This window comes from Pleurotus ostreatus (genome assembly GCF_014466165.1).
Source record: "Pleurotus ostreatus strain PC9 chromosome Unknown scaffold_10, whole genome shotgun sequence".
Lineage (NCBI taxonomy): Eukaryota > Fungi > Basidiomycota > Agaricomycetes > Agaricales > Pleurotaceae > Pleurotus > Pleurotus ostreatus.
The window spans coordinates 921,153-940,030 of NW_023503165.1; the positions used below are offsets into that span (position 1 = coordinate 921,153).

Consider the following 18,878-nt stretch of genomic DNA (forward strand, 5'->3'; position numbering starts at 1 on the left):
ACAGCGCCTGGGGCTTCCAATTCGCGACGACTCAGATTACCCGCAAGCCATCGGGTGGCCGATATGCTGTCATGCATGATGCATGGGTCATCAAGACATGCGTTCGCTTTGCTCTCTACCATTCCATAGCATTCGGGACCGCGTCTTCTTGCTTCTACGCTAGGATTCTCCCCATAGGTTCCCCCACGTTTGCTTCTCCCCCCTCTCGAACTTCTCACCAATCAGCCGTCGGGAAACCCGTTCTCTGGATTTCGTTACGGTCGTGTGAGGGGACTTACTTGATTTCAAGGAGTCTTCTGTGTTCAGCAGTGTCAAGCTGATGGCCGACAATAGTCCGTTCACCAATAGGCTAGCTTTACTGTGTCTGAGAAGCTTGAGTTTGAGGTCAATAGCGCTAGGTTCGTTGGCTGACTCGCTCGTCATTCACGTACTCGGTGGAGGAGGTACGACTTGTGGCCGCCGGGCTCGGCTTTCTGAGTTAAAATCTTTCCTCGAATCTTGATGTCGTCGGTCGTCTCGGAAACTTATCCATAAACAGATTGCACATTTTACGTTGTGCGAGATTCTGAATGCACCCGTGCACGATCAAAATTCTATTATTATAACAACAGTTCTCGAGATTCTCGAACGTACGTACTTGGTACATTGACCTAGAAGCGAAGCGATATAAGTTAACAGTTTTATGCTAGGACTCTTGTGATGTACATGGTGAATTGCGAGTGTCCAAATGCCCGAACTTTTATGATATTGAGGCTAAAGGTTATTTCCTTTGTCCTTTATGCTGGCGGAAAGCAAAGGGTGGTACCGGAGGACCAGATGAAGCCGAATCGCTTGATTTTAGCATCCGTGATAGGACTGTCTAGTACTTCGCCTTGAGACAGGTCTAATGTACTGCGCCAACCTATTTGGAAGGATGACGAAGGAGAACGGGGGCCACCCTGGGCAGGCAGTGGTGGTGGTAAAGTATGTATCGTCGTCACAGATTGGGAACCATTCGCTACCCAACTAGGCAGAGTAGCAGACATCGTCGTGCCAGCATTGCTGTTGCTGCCTATCCAAGTCGATCCTGTTGACCATATGGTAGCGAACACAACGCCGACGATAGTGACGAAATTGTTGGATATGGAGAGATATGTGGATGTAAGGAAGAGAGCGAGGTTGGTTGCGTCTATGTCTGTTGAAGCAATGACGATTTGGGCGGTGCTAAATAAACAGGGGACGACGAAGTTCGATACAGAGATGATGAATAGCATGCGTAGGCGAGAGGTGAAGGGGTCTTAGAAACCAAAGTCAGATCTGAGGTTGGGCAGCACTGAACAGTCAGAGGCTTACTGCGATGCTGAAATATTGGAGGGTCGGAGTGCATTTGGTGACGGAGTTGATATATGAACAAAGCTGACATATATCTTAAGCACAGGCGTCAGCGAGAACGAAACCCACTCGACACAAAGTCCACTCACACGTTATCAAACAGCTGGAAGCACCAAACCACCCTAGCATACGGCCAAAGCTCTAGTCCGGCGAGGAACGTCCCGATAACCCTTGTACGATGGGCCCACCCAGCCGTTGCCACGGACAAGACGACAAATCTGGCCATCTTGGAAACAACAGGCGTCCCCAGAATTATACATCGAACCACTCGTGACGTCAGCGTGGGTGGATAAACGGCCCATAGACGCAAGTACAAAATCGAGTCAATGAAAGCCGGCGACCAGAACGAAAACAGGATCCAGGTTAGAACACCCCCGGGTGATGTCGAGTTTACGACTGGCGATAATATGTTTTGTATCTATGGGCGTAAGTAATCATCAAGCGGAAGAGCGCCTAAATCAGTAAGAGTGTCGTGAGAACACAAATGTGTAAGTACCTGTAGGACGACAAGGACAACGCCTTCGCCGATGCCCAAGAGTAAAGCCATTACATTCAGGATAAAGATGGGTCTACCTCGGATGTCGCTTGTGGAGAAGAAGAATAACGCGATGAGGACTGGGACAAGGAGTGAAGAGAAGCAGGAGCCAATGAGTGCGTATGTTATCCATGACTGTAGCCCATAAAAATCAGTGACGGTTGGTGTCAATGCAGGCGGGAAGGGATCTTGGCCTGAAGACATCTCAATGAAAACAAGGAGCGTAGGGGAAGCAGAGATGGATACTTGCACTAACGAAGCAGCCCGACTTTATGCCACCGCATCCAGAGGGCTATCTCAGTCCCCTTAGATGTGGCATAAACTTGCGTTTGGTTGTCGTGCATCCTGAGGTGACCAGACGACAGCAGTGTGGAAATGTGGGTAGGATGATGGCAAGTGAGATGTGCAGCCGGGGGGTTGTCGAGATGAGGTCTACCGTAACGATGATGACAATCAGATCTACACCCGCCGGAGCGCCCCGTAGTCTCCACAAAGGATCCTACACTCAGCAATGAGCGGGGGCAAGTCGTCTGCAGGTATCACACCAGAGGGATATGCAGCGCAGAGATCCTGCAGTCGGTGGTCATATAACAAGCCATGGATTGGGGGGCCGAGCCCGTATGGTATTATTGATCCCGGTAAATCGTCCGCCAAATCATCAGTTCTATTAGTAGTGAGATGATAGGTCAATTTGAAGTGTTTGTAAAATCGATGAGACATCACCAACCCGTACGAGGACTGCTGGATTGTCGCAATTAGCCCCAATACAACTACCCTGACACCGCCCAGGCCTTATTGTCTGTCATCTAGCTCAACGTAGGCCTCTTGGGATGCAACGAAGATTGTTGAGGTGATGAAATCGTGCATCATTGATTGGATGTCCTTTCGTAGACAATGCGGTCAGAGATGTCATTGCCGACGGATAGATTAGGTCGCTGTGACTGAGTTGCAGGACACTGTTCCGCGAAACTACGCCCGAGAAAGAAACAGTGCCCAAAACACCCTGTTAGGTTGACTCACCTGTGTAATGACCTTGCATCACAGTTGTAGTGGATCAAATTTCTTGGAAGCGAGATCATGGCTGCCGGGTACATGGTGTCATGGCCGCCGAAAATGCCCTCTAGTGTGCAAGTGTGATGTGTTTTTAGTGAAATCGATGTCGTAGCAAACTGCTCAAGAACGCCTCGGATGGCAACAACGGCTATGCCGTCAATTCAACCCCGAGGAATCATGTTTGAATTTAGGTTGAAACTGAACTCCAGCCTTCTGTCAATAACCCGAGTCGGACTCGTCTTGAAGGAAAAATGCACGAGGTTACGAGCCGCAATGCTGAGAAGTCCGAAGTCATAGAGAACAGATCTAGGCAGAAGTCGAGACGTGGACTGAGCAAGAAGCGCCCGTTGAACCCTGGCAGATTGTGAGTGTTGATCACCGTTCACAAATGCTCCAGGAACTCCCTCATACACAATGAGCTCCGTTGAGCGCACTTCAGGCGCGCATCGCGGTTGCGCCAGATGTCTCAACAGTGGACTAGGCCTTCAAGTCGAGCTTGAGGTTTCGTTGCTCCTTGGTTGTTCGGTGTTTCCAGCAACGGCAAACGAAGGGAGTTGAGGACGTTGGAAAAACAACGGCTGTCTCAGACATCAATGCATCAAGGCCTAGCTCCGTCTCTTGACGGTGGCGTAATTCGAGACTTTCACGACTTACTTCCAGGATCCAACGTCGTGTCTTGCATCTAGTCGGAATATCAACCAAAAATCCGAGATGCTGATGGAAATTTGATGAATTCTTTGGTAATATATAACAATCACGAATGAATAACATTTGATGGTCTTGTCCAGTAGCACTGACCATCATGAAGTGGCTATTCACACCATTTGGCTTCTCTATAAGTACGTGGCCCTCCGAAGATAAACTCCACGGATAACTCACCCTTCTATGTGTCTCCATACCCTTTCTGCATAAAGAAATATGACTGTATTAACACTCGTAATGGCCGAGCTGGCTGGCATGGTGATGCACAGTATCATGTACGGTGCGTGGTAAAATAACGCAGTAATGTGGCTTGTCATTGTCGTACAGGTATCTACTTGTCGCTCTTCATCGGAAGCACCTACGCTCTATGTTTCAAGTATCGAGCACCGAGCGTCAAACACAGTTCAAGCATAATCAGCAAGATTCTTTTGAATGCTGCGATCATCTTGTTTTTGTTTATATCCACAGTACGTCGATGATTCAGTTCTGTCCGATGAGATTTACCCATTTTCACCAATGGATCATCCAAATATATCGGCTATTTGATGCTCTTATTTTTGTCGAGAATGGTACGACGCCCGCCCAAGTGTACGGAGCCTCTGGGAACCCAAAGAATATAGCAAGTATGACCCTATTTTCCGTCCAGACACTGGTGAGCGACATGATTATGGTCAGGCGGCTCAGAGTCTGATTACAATGAGTGTTCACCGACTTTTCAACTAGATTTACCGACTTTTCATAGTCTGGAATCGAAGCTGGATTATCCTCGTCGTGCCGGCTTTGGCATCGGCGGCGCTACTCGGTGTGTGCCTCACCTAGTATTGGTGGAATGATGCCTTGTTTATGAGCTATGGCCACCTTTTACAGTGTCCGGCATCAACGTCATCGCCTGATTTGTTCACCCTCCAGGTGCCTATTTACAAGTACCAGCACTCACTGGACCGCAGCTGCGTGACGAAGGAAGAAGTGGGAAATGCGAATCGTTTAGATTTATTCGCGGATTGGCCAGTATGTCCAAGGTAACAGGCGTTGCCCAAAGAATTGACACGTCAGTGGGTGGCCTTGCTCATCGTTCCCTGTCGGATAAGATTTTGCCCAAGGGTTGTCCTAATAAATGGCGTTGAACGCTATCAAGTCTCTGATGGTCTGGTAGTTAGGTATGAAGGCGGGCTCGAGTGCTCGTCGAGATGCCCGAGCCCTCCGTCGCCGAAGTTCGCGCGTACATACGTGACAATAAAATTGCTCGTGGTTCGTACCCCGTGGGCTGACAACTGCGTGAGGAAAGCACTTCTGAGTTTCCGGTTCTTCGAGAAATTACTGGTACGGTGGCTGATATGAGGCGGTGTGACGGGTATGGGATATGTGATTCTGTAGTGATTACACGAGCACATCACCTAGGTCGATCATTGGTGAGCGTATTCCCGTTCTAGTTTCTGAATGAACGTATTGCGCAGTCGTGACCCCGGTCTCAAGCAGTCTCCCAAAGGAGATCGACCAAAGGGACCCCCAACTCGCGAGCATATTCCAAGGCCGTTTCGTACGAGATCGCACACTTCAACACAGGCGGCCCATCGAGTTTATCAACAGCAGTCGTCCGCTGTAACAGCCGCATCCTCGTCAATTCGCTGATCTACCATATGTGATTCCATAAGCCGAGCCCCAATCGCACCGTATCACACCACAATATACGACTCACCGTCCCGAGCACACCAACCCGGCTGACCTCCATATCCGTCCATTCGCCAGGGATACTCATCCCCTCGTGCACTTCCACGCGGTACTCTTCGTTCTCTTCCACAAGCGCGCCTAAGATAGCCACAAGTCGATCCAGCGGAAACGACGATGGGCCAATCAAGCGTTGTGGGACCTTCGCGACTTTGCCTGCTCCCTGCCTAGCTCCGCCCCCGCCCTTTCTTTTCTTCTTCTTACCCCGCTCATCTAGACCCCTGCCGAACATCCGTAGATCCGTCTTCGGAGGGTTAGACGAGGCGATGTATGACGCTAACAGTATATATTTGTGCATTCGGGGCAGCGACGATGAAGACGCGTTTGTATCCGTGGAAAGACCTTCGACCCAATCGGCAGCATGTGTCTCCCGAGGGTACAGAGACTCAAACGCAGTTGTCATTGACGCTGTGAAAGAACGAAGGAGGCGCATCCGAGTTGGCTCGTCCGGGAGGGCGTCCTCATCTGACGCCTCTCGGAGCGCAGCACCAATGAAGTGCGGCCACTGAGCAGCAATCACGTACGCCAGCTCGTTCGGATCGTGCGTGAACGGAAAGTTGATGCTGACGACCGCCGAGACGAACTGTTTGTACAAAGGCAGAAACGAGGGGTCGTACGCGTCGCATGGATTCTCTGCGCAGATGCGGAGATAGTTTGCTTCGAGGAACTGAGTGGCATCTGCGGTCAGGTATAAGTAGAGACATTAGAAAATCGCGTCGTGGGGCGCACCGTCTTTCGTCAGAGGTTGTACATCGACGACGAACGGATCAGGAGATGCCCCGAGAGGGGGTCGTATATCCTCCCACCGCACTCGAGATAAGAAGATCACAGAAAGACTAGTGTCCAATTGAGACTTGATTTACGTTAGAAGCCCCCAATGCCTGTGCAAATGCGAACTCACCAACTCCGCCAAGCGAGTTAAAGGGACCATAAGGTTGGGCATAGCGGTCAAACGATCAGCGTTTTCAATCAAGATGACCATCTGTGCATCCTCTATAGCTTTGGCTTTACCCTTGCCCGTGCTGGTGGCGTCGCTTCGAATGTCCCTCAGACCCCTCATGAAACTACCCAAGCTAGTGTTGTAAGCTTCATCGGACGCGTCTTCTTTGCTCCAGTTCGCGCATCCATCACTCCATCGAGGGGACCATCTTGCAAGCGCGTTGAGAACGCCGTCGAAGATGAGGCGAGGTGTAAAACACGCTATGGCATCGACGTGTGCGTATCGCAGGTTTTCCCCAGATGCCAGGATGCTATTCAGCACGTATGATGTGATGCGTGGCGTATTCGAATCTCTGATATAAAGAAATGGCGGTGGCGAAGTGAGAAGGGTTTTAATGTTGTCCGCAAATTCATGGTAGCCAGGAGTGTCCATTGCGTGAGTTCCACGCGACGCAGGGATATGGGCTTCTGCCACAGGGATCCGAGCCTGAGCGGGTTGGCGTAGGAAACGAACGATTCCGTTTGTGTGAACGCGAGGTTGAGCGTGTTCAGGCGTCACTCAGTAGAATAATAGTCGCTCGTCTGTCGGACATCGCGTGCGACTACTCAAACTCGAACAGGAGGAAATGTATGTAGTTATGTACTGTCTCCGGGGTGGGCTCCGTTCGATCTTCGGAACCAACGTCGGAGATAGGTTTTGTCAATGCTGAAGAAAAGATGTTTCGCCTTCACATGGGCCCGGGGTTGATGCTCAATTCAGTATAACGTACACCTCATTCCGAGGAGTATGCTACAAGGAACCACGCTGAGTTGGAGGATGACTTAGAGTAATATTCAAAGGAGCCTCCGTGCTGAATCTTCAATCCATAAATATCTTAATACTTAGACGTGTCCTTTCTCCCCGGATATCGAGCACTGGCATACCCACCCACAGCTATCCCTCTACGCGAATCATGTGAGTTTGTTCGCTGATTTTACTAAAAGCCACAATGGGATAGCTAGAAGACGAATCGTTAGTCTTATATCATACTACGAGTATGTTGAAAAAACCCACAAAGTCCTGTGAAGAAGACAGCAGTCCTAAAATGTTCTGTTAGTATATATTCAAGTAAGCCGATAATCGAAGACTTACCGTAGCCAGCCCTTGAGTGCACTGTTGTAATTTATATATATGGTGTTGTAGAGTAAACGAAGTCCGACACTGTAGCGTGGTGTCAGGGTGACTGGCAAACTGTATATGAAGGGCCTACTTACTATGACAGACACGCAATGTTCAAGGTACGATTATCTACGCCAACCAGATTGGTGGTGATCTACAGCATGAAAGAGTTAGTCATATACGCGTTATTGAAGCAAATCCCCTTACAATGGCAGCGGCCCAGAGTGGGAACGCTTCGTTCCCATTCTACATAGTGGTGTGTAATTATGTTTAGAATCCACTGACAAGAAGGCCTGGAACTGATCTATACCAGATGGGCACCGTCAAGACGTTCAAGTTTGCTGATGAGTTCAGGCGACAGCTTATTCGCCTTGGCTATCAATAAGTTGCCACGCGGCCGTTCACTAAGATAAAATGACTTAGTGGGCGTCTTGTAGGTCATACCGCTGCATACTTGTCGTAGCCAATGGTGCCGTCGATGAGGAGGGTCTGCGGAAAGAAGCCCGAAAGTTAAGGCCAAATGATTGAATCTCTTAAAGACGATGGCTCACTCGCCACTCTGCTGGATAGAAGGCAAGGAACCATAGAACCGGGATTGAATAGAGAGACAGAGGACTTGAGAGGTTGAGGTGCAACATGTTGTTCTCCTGGATTTGATCCTAGTGTGATTCTGGTCCTTTTATAGGGGAGGCGGCGCCATGTGGTTTGTTTGGCGTCCAGCGTGGGTTCAGCGGAAACGTGTGACAATGAAGGACGGTCAGCCATTATTTTGTGTATGAAGGGAGGTCCCACAGTCCCACACTAGTGTATGGCTTCTGAACTGCTAATTCTGGGCGTCATCATGACAGTGGCCTTGATATATCAACGTGTGGGCCCTAACTGATCCTTGTCTAGGTCGAATTAAGCCTTGCACTGCTCGTGATCTAGGACGAAACTTGACAAAGCGGTAGAGGCTGCGACCTTCAAATAGTGTTGTATGTTATCGTTACTTTGGATGTAGCGAAACGAGACACGATGCGAGGCAATCAGGATGAATATTGCGCGCGATCTCAGCGAAAATATCACTGCCGATATGTTATCTTTCTTCGGAGCGCCGTGATCATCATTCTGTTCATTGATGTGATGGGCCCACACGCAAACGACCTGGTGTTGGCTGTAGATCTACCCAATTCAGTCAACGGAGAGCACGGAATATAAAGTGTGAGCGTGCGTAGCAGGAATGCCGGATTCTGCCTACCATCCGAAACACCAGTTTTCACCCAATGTCAAGCAACACGGATGTGCTCTCTGAAATTGGCTTCGACTTTATTATCAAGGTCGTTCGGATCGCGGTCGGGACTGCGTGTTATGGTAGGTGCCATTTCATACAATTAATGCGAGCGGTGTCTTTTTATTGACGTTGGTGACATCGACCAGGAATTTATGTTCTGTTGATGTTCTTCTCGACGACCATCCTTTGGTAACGGTCCCTAATCAGCTATGTTAGCGAGAAGTTGTTGAACTACCCTTCTTCAGCCGACGAGGATGGCGCCACATCGGCGCGATGGCTTTACTAACCTTGACATGGGTTTTGTTCCTGGGATGCACGATGTTCTTGATCATCGACTTATCCGACATCATATACCGTTTCAAGATAATCCTCATCGAAGGTCCAGACGAACTGTTCGCCGACAAACTAGTAGCAGCGGATGCTAAGCTGCAGAACTTCGTCTGGGCTGGCGAGATGCTGTTTATCTTCTTGGTAAGCCATATAAACCGACGAGATTCAGCCGAAGGTACTTATGAAAAACTCAAGCTTATTCTGGGAGATAGCATCGTACTCTGGCGAACGCTGGTTCTGTATAAATACAACCTAGTTCCCGTCTTTATCCCTGGATTGACGTGGATCGGTTCAGTGGGTGAGTGCATGGATCGAAAGAGCGCATAGATAAAAAGAGGGAGTATTACTCACCAACGCGCCTTGAACAGTGGCCGCTTTCTACGAAGTTGGCTGTGACAACAAGTTTGGTTGGACTCTTCCAGACAGTCGACCTTCCGCCGCGTCAGTTGGCATCGAATCCTGCGCGAAGGCGGACACCGTCAGTTTCAGCCTCTCCTACAGCACCAACATAATTTGCACAACGCTCATTATGTTCCGAGCTTGGTACGATTGGTTCCGTGCGAGATGCAAACCACCACATCCTCATAACGAACCGCAGGCAGTATCGCCAAAACATGAAGTCATTCACGGGCACCGCAAGGAAAACGACGCAAGTTGAGAAGGTACTTGTTCTCTTGGTAGAATCGGGATTCGTTTATCTGGCCATCTACGTTAGTCACAGTTCATTACTTCTCAACTGATTCTGAAAATTCAGACAGACCTTCCAAGCTGTTCCAATTTATGGCGGGAGCTTCAACCCGAAGACAGTAATAGTGGTTCAAGCCGCGAATGCCATCATCCAGCAGGCGATGGTAAGTCACTGGGTTGTAGGATGGAGACTGTCAAGCATTGACACATACCAGGGAATGTACCCAACAATCATTGTGGTCCTCGTCCAACTCCAGAAGACATTGTGGGATACACCCGAACTATCCTTCATGCTTGGCTCCCGTAGCCAAATGCAATTCGCCTCCGCGTCCCTTTCAGTCTCAGCGACAGACCAGCTAGACGCAAGCAACATGGAACACAGCCGTACTGAATACGCTGAGAGCGGTGAAGGTCGCTCGGGAACATCGTCAAAGGCCCGAGGCCTTATCTCCTCCTCGTCTCTCTTCGGCAAGGGGGTGTAGTCCCGTTCATCACAACGATGATTCTTCTCCCGTAAATGGCACGATGTTGTCCAAAGAATGTGATGGAAATGAATTAATCGGTTCACGCGTTCCCTTGTACTCCGTTCGCTATAAATAGGGGACTGAGTGATTGCATCTGCCCTATGTTCTAGGATCACAAAAGTTGGACTCGAGGGATCTGTCGGCCTAAAAGCTTGGAAAGAAAGGGGCGAACAGATCATTTGATCATTTGACTGCATTCCAGACATGCCCCGCGAGTGTCGCCATACCCTCCAGCCACATTTTTCCTCCGTGAGACGGTTCTTGCTGGTCAAGGCCATACAATTTCCCAGCATCTCCAGCGGAACTCACCTCGCTCACAAGCGGCAACTCGCCCAGAATATCTATCGACATCTTTTCCGCTGTGTGTCGGAATGCATCCGGCGATCCGAACAGCGGGTGCGCAGTGGTGCATGATGGGCAGATGAAAGTCGCCTCGTTGAGCAGAAGTCCAATAATCTAAGCATCGTTATTTCAGGGTGATGCAACTTTGCTGATGCATCAACGCCGGGAACTCACGGGAATGTTAACTTTTTTGAACATGGAAATGCCACGCCGGACGTCAGACAAGGCCACATCTTGCGGTGTAGAGACGATCACAGTCCCTAGGGAAGTGGATTAGGGCGACGGATGCTAGCCGTGTCCGGAAGTTACCATTCACGTTGACCAATTGTCCTAGCGTTAGTGGGACATCGCCCGTACCCGGGGGCATGTCAATCACTAGAACATCTAGTTCATTTCCTGACGCCGCGCGCCAATCCACATCAAACAGAAGTTGTTGAACGGCTTTTTGGACCATGAGGCCACGCCAAACCACGGGGGTGTCGTCGAAATCGTCATCAATCTGATTCGGACTCTTGGGTAGGAGGAAGCCCATAGACATGCAAGGTAGACCGTGGTTCGTGAGTGGTGTAATAGCGCCTCCTGGAATGTGTAATTTCTGTCGACAGGGCTGGGCACGAGTATACGTGGGTCCCTACCTGTTGTTAACTCTGGCTCGGGTGCATTTCGTAGGCCCATCAAAGTCGGAATGGATGGTCCAAATATATCCAAGTCTAGGATTCCAACCCGCAGACGCTGAGAACTACTAGCAAAGGGGGTCCGTTGAAGAGCCAGGTGTAACGCAAGATTAACTAGGTGAAACATGTTAGTCGCGTCGATGTAGCGCTGCGCCGACGACCAACCTGCTACTGTGCTCTTCCCTACACCACCCTTGACACTTGCAACAGCAACAACACGTTTGACATACGGAATATTTCGTTTTACAACGGGGGTACGTCGAGGGAACTGAGGTGCACCAGTAACACCTTTTCTGGGAAGACCCTGGTTTGCATGCATTGTGAATGGACAATATGGTAAATCGGCTTCCGTACATACTAAAGGGTTCTCATGGAACAAACATGGTGTTCTCTTCAGCATCAATCGCAATTGGCAGAACAGAGGCGAAACGGAGAAGAGTCGGTGTTGCGAGTTGTGTGGGAAAGCGCCACGTGCACATCTACAAGGCCCCTGACCCCTGACAGGACTGTCGAGTGGGAGGATGGAAGAAGAACAGAGCTTAATACCGTCCACCCTTCCCCCAGATAGTACACCGTGTCCAAAAAATGCCAGTTCCCGGAGCTTTGAAATGTACTTGAGATTCCAGAGGGTGCTAATGGGAACTCGAGGGACGAACCCGCGACGTCTTGCGAATCTACTTGGTCTCGAGACCTTTGCCACGGTCAGCTTTTACCGCGGTCCGTCGATTAGAAGAACGTGATGAAAGAAGCGACAAAAAACAAGCTTGAAGCTTCTCAAGTATCAAGTATTCAGGTATGGCGGCTACCTCTCGACGATTTACTATGAGGCAACATAAAGAATGGCTAGGAAATTGGCCAACCCGAGTCCAGTAGCCATTAAAGGCTAAACCGGGTTCAAACGTTCATCCCCGGCAGTGGGATGGTCATCCATATCCCACACCACTGGCGTCGGACATCACCAACCCAAGCACGCCATCGGTCATTTGACATTGCTCTGCTTTCTAAGACTCTCTAAGACATGCCGGTGCTTTATAAAGGAGCACACTCCTCAAACATTAGACTACACGACCTGGCGCGATCTCGAACATCATGGCCATAGGAAACCCATCGTCGACCACAGCAGTGCTCAAATATTATGTCCCACCAGCGGATGGCGCCCGGGCGTACCAGCATATCAATACCGATCCTACCACCGGCGAACGACCACGTAACTTTACATACCAAGACAAGGAGGTTGTCGTAGAGAATCTTCGAGGGAAAGAGTCCTCAGTGTCGTTGGACACGACGGGCTTTCAGTATGTACGCCGCCCGGCAAAGCATGAATCATTTCGGAATGACGAAGAGATATCGAATGAATATTACCCGGAGAGCATTGAGCTCATCAAGGAACTCACAGGTGCTACCAAGGTTGTCATCTTTGATCACAGTATGCATTTGTATCTTCTATATGTGGGAGACAATACAAACGGCTAAAATCATTGTCATAGCCGTGCGGAGGCGTCGTCCCGGAGATAAAGAAGACACACCGCAGAAGAGGCAGCCTGTTGCCCAGGTCCACGTAGACCAGACCAATAAATCATCGGTCGCCCGAGTTCACCGCCATCTGCCGCCTTCAGAAGCACCGCAGCTCCTCCAAAAACGCTTCCAAATCATCAACCTTTGGCGTCCAATCTCTCACGTAGCATCCGACTGGCCCCTTGCACTCTGCGACTATCGCAGCGTAGACCCCAAGGCGGACATGGTGCCCACGGCGCTCGTCTACCCCGACCGTGAAGGGGAGACGTTTGGAGTTAAATACAACCCAAGCCACCAGTGGAAATATGTACGCGATATGGCGCCTGACGAATGTGTGCTCATCAAATGGTAAGCCGCTGCCTTCGTTGCTTTGAAGAGAACCCTGATTGACCGGATGTTCAGCTTTGATTCCTTGCAAGACGGCAGTGTGGCCGTTTTCACGCCTCACACCGGCTTTCAAGACCCCGCTACACGTCCAGATGCACCTCTACGCGAGTCCATCGAACTTCGGGCACTGGTCTTCTATGATTGATCGTTGACATTCTTTTGTTCTTCATCTATGTCTGATGCTACCGCCTCCGACCTTGATCCTTGTAATTTCTTGGCAAAGATTCTTCCATCAATCATTGGTACACGACCATACGTGCTGACCTACGAAGCTAATGGGGACAATCCGTTGTAAGCCCATTTGAAGTGATGCATGACGGTGATTGGAATGTATTATCTCGATTGCGTAAATGCATCCATGGGAGGTGAATTCAGTTGAGCCATGTGTAGTATACACCTACCAGGAACATAGTGACTAGCCCTACTACGTTGAATGATCCTCGTAAATGGCCGCTCATGAGCGGCGCTTCCGTTACATACAAGTGTCCGGGTACTTGAAAGATCTAGATACACAAGCAGCCCGATAAATAATACACATCCCGATGATGACTCCAGGACAGCCTGACAAATACTAATACGCCGACCACTCCGCCCGTGGCGGCGATTGTGACTTGTTTTCTGATAGAGTTTTATCAGCGTCCCTCGTAGAATCCGCGTCTTCCAAAATAACACCCTCAATCCCATCCACTCGCCGGCTAACCTCCTTCGAGACGCTGACCGAGACAGAATTTAATGGGAAAGATTGGTTTTCCGTGCGGAAGACGAGATTGGATCGTGATCGCGCGGCGATTTCGTGGTCTTCTGTACCAAGTCCCAGACCCACGCGTACGATGATCAAGGAGAATGCAATGCCCTTCGATGGAGTTAGCATGATAGGTCGTATTTCTGGAAGCCTCGTCGACTCACGATTGCCGGGCTACTCTACACAGGAAGGAATTGAGACATCGCCGGTCAATGAACCCAAAGCAGACTCACGGCGTCTAATGCGATAAACTGGAACGGTGCCTTGGCAAGGTATGCCATGTGAGTCATAACTAAGAAAGCTCTAGATATACAAGTCTGTCAGCGTCCAGACGCGTTGAAATTTGACAAGCTCACGTATAGAGGCCTGCACTCTCTAATATAATGTTTATGATCGGCTGGTATCAAGGATCAGTCAAATGCGAACCGCGAAGAGGCGGTCGACGAACCATTATACTGGTGCGAGTCACTCCTTGAACCATTCGATTGATGGACCATATTCGATAGGCAATGAGGCCTAACATACAGGGCGTGAGGTCGCCGCAGTACAACCACGAAGAAAAGGCGTACTAGTAACGATCAGATTTGTGCTGAAATGAAGAAGAGCTCAGCTTCATGTAATAGGAACCAAATGAATCACTTACGCTAGTGTCATCGCAAATACAGTTATGATCCAGTGACCACTAGCACTCGTAAAGATGTCCACACCCGGAGTCTGGCGAGCAAAGGAAACAACGACATTTACACCAGCCGCTGTAACCACGCATGGTGTTACGACATGTCGAGAAGGGGGCGGTGAAATGTACCACGTACCAAGTAACCCAGCTGTTGTCAAAGTCGGCAGAATGATAACTGTCCAACTTCGGTTCCAGACGATGAACAGGCGATATACCTGATTTAGCGTTGCTGTTAGTAAAGCTCGTTCCGTTAGGGCTAGTAAACTGACCATGGTCATATCGCCGACCAGTGTTTGGGCGACGTAAAGTGCTGTCTTTGCGACGTTCTTGGGGCTCCGGGCAGCGCCGTATACACTCGCAGGTGTTGTCCCATTCGCGACGAAGATGAAAGCATCAAACAGCCGAGATATTTGGATTATCCAATGCTTTGCCAAAATTGAGCCGTAAATGGGGAAAATGTCCGACCCTTCACGTACTGCTGTTATCAACACAAATAGTGTGAATGCGACAGTCAGGAGAATCTTGTTGACTGGTCTTGAGTGGTGTCGTCCGCTTAGTGATCGGTACTTAAAACATAGCACATAGATGCATCCAATGAAAAGCATAATGTAGAAGCCTGCGCAGTGACTGTCAACGACAGGTGGCAGTGCGGTGTTAGAGTCAATGTCGTACCGTACATGGTGCTGTGGACCACTATGCCCGCCAGCTCAGCCATTGGAAGAGTCAATACTGCCATGGTTTGCCACCGGAGGGGGAGGACGAGGATAACGGAGAAGAGAGTAGAAGACACGCATGGGATCTATAAAGCAGGAGCTGCTCGGCCGGGTGGTGAGAACCAAGTCAAATGATGCGAGCTGACTTCTTCATGATGGTGAGCGTTGCCCACGGAAGGTGACTTCCGCATTTAGGTGTGATATTCATAGTCGCCTATCACACTAGCCCCTCTCTTGCAGCCCAGTCTCTCACCACGACGGATAAGTCCGATGCCCCGTGGCAATACAATGAACGGTCCGATGAGGATTATCTCGAATGCACAGCGCCTGTAAGGCTTGTTATAACGACTACCTGATTCTTGGAGGAATCATGGTCTAGGTCCAAGATGTAAGAAAATAAGCATCGGTATGTACTCAGACTTTCTCTAGAAGACTCACATCGACATTCGACACCAAACTTTGATGCTGGGAAGCCAAAGGGAAGATTTACAACAGAAGTCGAACAGAAGTCACAACATGATGAGACTGGTGATGATACTGATAGAGACATTTCCGTCCTCCAGGATGTTGGCTTCTAATTCGGCGTGCTGATGAGTGAGGCACCTCAACTAGAGCTTTCGCATGCTTGTGGCGCAACTGCCGGATGCCGAGGGTCTGTATACCTAGACGTTCCCATAGTTGTCCTCTGAGAAGCGAAAACGCCAGGTTCGGTCCCATGCATGAGCGGGGCTTTTCATCAAAGTCTGTGCTTGAAATAATGAACAGTGCTCGTAGCTCTGGGCGGTGAGAATTGCCTGCAACAGAAGTAGCAGAGTGAGGGAGCTATAGCATAGGTCGGGGTTGCGCTCACAGCAGATTCATCAATGGCCACGGGGGGGGAGTAAAACAGCGAGCAGAACGGTGAGAAAGCATAAAGGCAACCATACGCTTTGCAGTGTTGCCTCGCCCAAGAGACAGCGGCGCTTTACGCGAGCGATCGTGAAGATGTGTGCCATGAAAACAGCACCCGTGTACACAGTATGGTTATATATTCGAGCCATTCGGAGCAAAGGCAACGAGTACCTCCTGGGCGCTGAGCGCTGATGTATGAGACCTAAAGGGCATAGTAAGGAGATTGGACTGCCAAAGTTATTCACGGTCGGTCGCAGCGTTTCAACTTGCAATGCAACTTTGGACTGCGTGCAGCGTTCTCAGTAACTATTGTTCGCCTGTGGATGACAACGTGAAGAAGGGGAAATGAAAAGCTAGGAGCACATATGCCATTTAGCACTGAGAAGAACCGGTGGTTACAATGCCCACCACATTGTCGGCCGCAGTCTCGCCCTTCAAGATCTCAGCGTCTTGGGACATGTAAAGTGAGTCGAACCTCATCTAACAACGCTAGATTCAAGACTCGAACCGACAGTGATACTTGATTCCACAATGAGTGTCCAGCTGAGTCGGAGAATGTTGCGGGACTATGTGGTAAATATGGATGATGTCCTTGCTCGTCTGTCTCGGCGTCGTATGGGACCTCGCGTATCCGTGGGCATCGGCATCCGTATACTGGGAGAAGAGCATGGACGAGGACGAGAACAGGGTCTCTTTTATTGAGACTAGTAGCGTGATCAAGCTCAAGTGCTGAAAGTAAGATCTAGGGGCCGAGATGCTCCCACGATCCCGTCTTTGAACTTCGAAGCATGTCAGAAGCATGTTTACAGCAAACCTAGTACGAGTCCTCCAGGATCCTAACGGCAAACCAAGTCTGGATATATTGTACTTGGAATAATGACAGGAAGATAGGCGGAGGTCAAGTACACGAGAAGCATTGGAATCAACAGCCTTATCTAGAAACTTTACTTCGTGCTACTTGGAGGCTGTATAAGCTCTACAGCACAGAGCTTCAGAAGAGCTAAATTGTAATGGACGATCCTGCAATACTCCACTTTGGAGCCGTATATCTACAGCAAAGCGGACCGTTGAGGAAGACTTCTAATAACAGGTATGCTTGCAGTATCGTAACTGCTGGGGCAACTGCAAGCGAATATACAGATGGCCTTCTGCACTCACGCTTACACAGAAGATATAAAGAGGGCCCCGGCAATTATCGTGCGTTGTAGGCATCTTCGTTCAATGTATGTCGACCCGAAATTCCACCCATGTCCTTGCTCCGAATGTTCATGGGGTCAAATGTTCCCAAGCATCGGTAGTTGCACTAGCTGTAAGTTCTGGTCTTCCTTCTCAGATAACTACTTCGCTAATTCTACGTCAAGCTAGAAACAATGTTTTACGGTCAGCAACTCTACCCTATCCTCGATACCTGGGCACATCATGACAGATTTTGACAAGGTATATTCATTGTTCTGTTCAGTGCCACCATATATATCGCCCGTCATCGGCGTATAAGACTATACTTCGTCCCCCTTATAGTTGCCATGTTCACACTTTCAACCGTCCGAGCCGGAATAGACATTTGGAAGCTAATCCTCCTCACATCAACCGGTGATGTAAGCGAGAGAGTTGATATACCGGTGGCAATCTTGCATACGACCAACAAGTACGTCACTTCCATCTGAACAAACGCTGCTCGCTCATGCTATCCAGTGCCCTTGCCAATGGTCTAATGGTCTAGGATAACCACCCGTGATCAGTAGCAGCCGCTTACTTCCGTACCTAGGTCTATCAAGGTTGTATGATCTTCAATTCAAGATGGGCCACGTGTTCCTTCTGCATCCTTTTCCTAGCATCTGCCAGTGAGTTTCCCTTCATTGCCTGCCAACGAAACACTAACGACGCGGGCCTCATCCTGCTCTAGTCTGCGGTTTTGTCTTCCCGCTGTCTATGGTATATTTCATAGTTGCAATGGTCACGCAGATTATTGTCACATCCCTTTGTGGTCAGTCACCAACACTCTCATCTAGGAACCGTTTATTCATCCCAGCATCAGCCAAGCGTATATGGCTCATGTACCACCAAACAAGCGGATTCACAACAATGGGCCCTCCCTCATTGAAACAAGTAATTTATACTGTGTATGTTCAATCTACACAAGCCAGGCGAGCGTGTCGTTGAATGATTCCTAGTGTTGAGTCTGGAGCCATATACTCCCTTTGTCTACTTGCTCTGGCCCTCAGTCTGGCAATTGGGGGCGAGAACCCGGTCTCGACAAAGGCCATGAAATTGCCGGACGCAGGCCCTGCTTTCGTAGGTACTCGCAGCTTTTCCAGTACGGCTATATCCTGATCCCACTGCAAGGCTATCGCCTATGCGATTACCTCTCAGGCAGTTGTAGGTAATTCCTTCCTTCACGACAATACAGTCCTAACGTAGTTCAGGGGATCGCGCCGACCATGATTATAATCCGAACTTGGATTAACAGACGAGAGCAGGCATCACCCATATCTACACTGCAATTCTCGCGCAAGCAAACAAGACTGCCTTTTCATTGTGAAAAGGAGACCAAGACTGTCGATTCAATGTCATTCGTTTCTATTCAACCCCCTGCGGAAGCCGTCAGGCGATGGACCCCTTCACCCAGTAGATTCTACGACCCTG

General features: G+C 49.5%; 7 protein-coding genes across 7 annotated transcripts; 2 read left to right on the forward strand and 5 right to left on the reverse strand.

Annotated features, from left to right (window-relative positions):
* Positions 1–776: 776 nt before the first annotated feature.
* On the reverse strand, positions 777–2,110 carry PC9H_002068 (uncharacterized protein; the record flags this gene model as incomplete). The annotated part of the gene is made up of 4 exons (XM_036771710.1): positions 777–1,276; positions 1,333–1,406; positions 1,461–1,789; positions 1,868–2,110. The coding sequence occupies 4 exons, from the start codon at positions 2,108–2,110 to the stop codon at positions 777–779; spliced, it is 1,146 nt and encodes a 381-aa protein (XP_036626331.1).
* Positions 2,111–5,129: 3,019 nt separating this feature from the next.
* PC9H_002069 (uncharacterized protein) lies at positions 5,130–6,758 on the reverse strand (the record flags this gene model as incomplete). The annotated part of the gene is made up of 4 exons (XM_036771711.1): positions 5,130–5,291; positions 5,358–6,064; positions 6,116–6,239; positions 6,288–6,758. 4 exons carry the CDS (start codon positions 6,756–6,758, stop codon positions 5,130–5,132), a joined length of 1,464 nt encoding a protein of 487 aa, XP_036626332.1.
* A 518-nt stretch (positions 6,759–7,276) lies between these two features.
* On the reverse strand, positions 7,277–8,122 carry PC9H_002070 (uncharacterized protein; the record flags this gene model as incomplete). Its single annotated transcript, XM_036771712.1, has 8 exons — positions 7,277–7,323; positions 7,380–7,405; positions 7,458–7,526; positions 7,580–7,638; positions 7,692–7,730; positions 7,795–7,888; positions 7,939–7,973; positions 8,036–8,122. 8 exons carry the CDS (start codon positions 8,120–8,122, stop codon positions 7,277–7,279), a joined length of 456 nt encoding a protein of 151 aa, XP_036626333.1.
* Positions 8,123–9,072: 950 nt separating this feature from the next.
* Positions 9,073–10,253, forward strand: MTF1_1 (Mitochondrial transcription factor 1; the record flags this gene model as incomplete). Its single annotated transcript, XM_036771713.1, has 6 exons — positions 9,073–9,225; positions 9,280–9,382; positions 9,453–9,627; positions 9,683–9,794; positions 9,843–9,935; positions 9,987–10,253. 6 exons carry the CDS (start codon positions 9,073–9,075, stop codon positions 10,251–10,253), a joined length of 903 nt encoding a protein of 300 aa, XP_036626334.1.
* A 225-nt stretch (positions 10,254–10,478) lies between these two features.
* PC9H_002072 (uncharacterized protein) lies at positions 10,479–11,711 on the reverse strand (the record flags this gene model as incomplete). Its single annotated transcript, XM_036771714.1, has 6 exons — positions 10,479–10,751; positions 10,812–10,897; positions 10,947–11,216; positions 11,273–11,425; positions 11,477–11,615; positions 11,670–11,711. The coding sequence occupies 6 exons, from the start codon at positions 11,709–11,711 to the stop codon at positions 10,479–10,481; spliced, it is 963 nt and encodes a 320-aa protein (XP_036626335.1).
* Positions 11,712–12,400: 689 nt separating this feature from the next.
* Positions 12,401–13,358, forward strand: PC9H_002073 (uncharacterized protein; the record flags this gene model as incomplete). Its single annotated transcript, XM_036771715.1, has 3 exons — positions 12,401–12,737; positions 12,799–13,174; positions 13,229–13,358. The coding sequence occupies 3 exons, from the start codon at positions 12,401–12,403 to the stop codon at positions 13,356–13,358; spliced, it is 843 nt and encodes a 280-aa protein (XP_036626336.1).
* A 426-nt stretch (positions 13,359–13,784) lies between these two features.
* Positions 13,785–15,367, reverse strand: PC9H_002074 (uncharacterized protein; the record flags this gene model as incomplete). The annotated part of the gene is made up of 11 exons (XM_036771716.1): positions 13,785–14,066; positions 14,120–14,134; positions 14,189–14,258; positions 14,312–14,352; positions 14,404–14,471; positions 14,525–14,544; positions 14,599–14,707; positions 14,768–14,846; positions 14,901–15,056; positions 15,108–15,247; positions 15,304–15,367. 11 exons carry the CDS (start codon positions 15,365–15,367, stop codon positions 13,785–13,787), a joined length of 1,044 nt encoding a protein of 347 aa, XP_036626337.1.
* Positions 15,368–18,878: the final 3,511 nt, after the last annotated feature.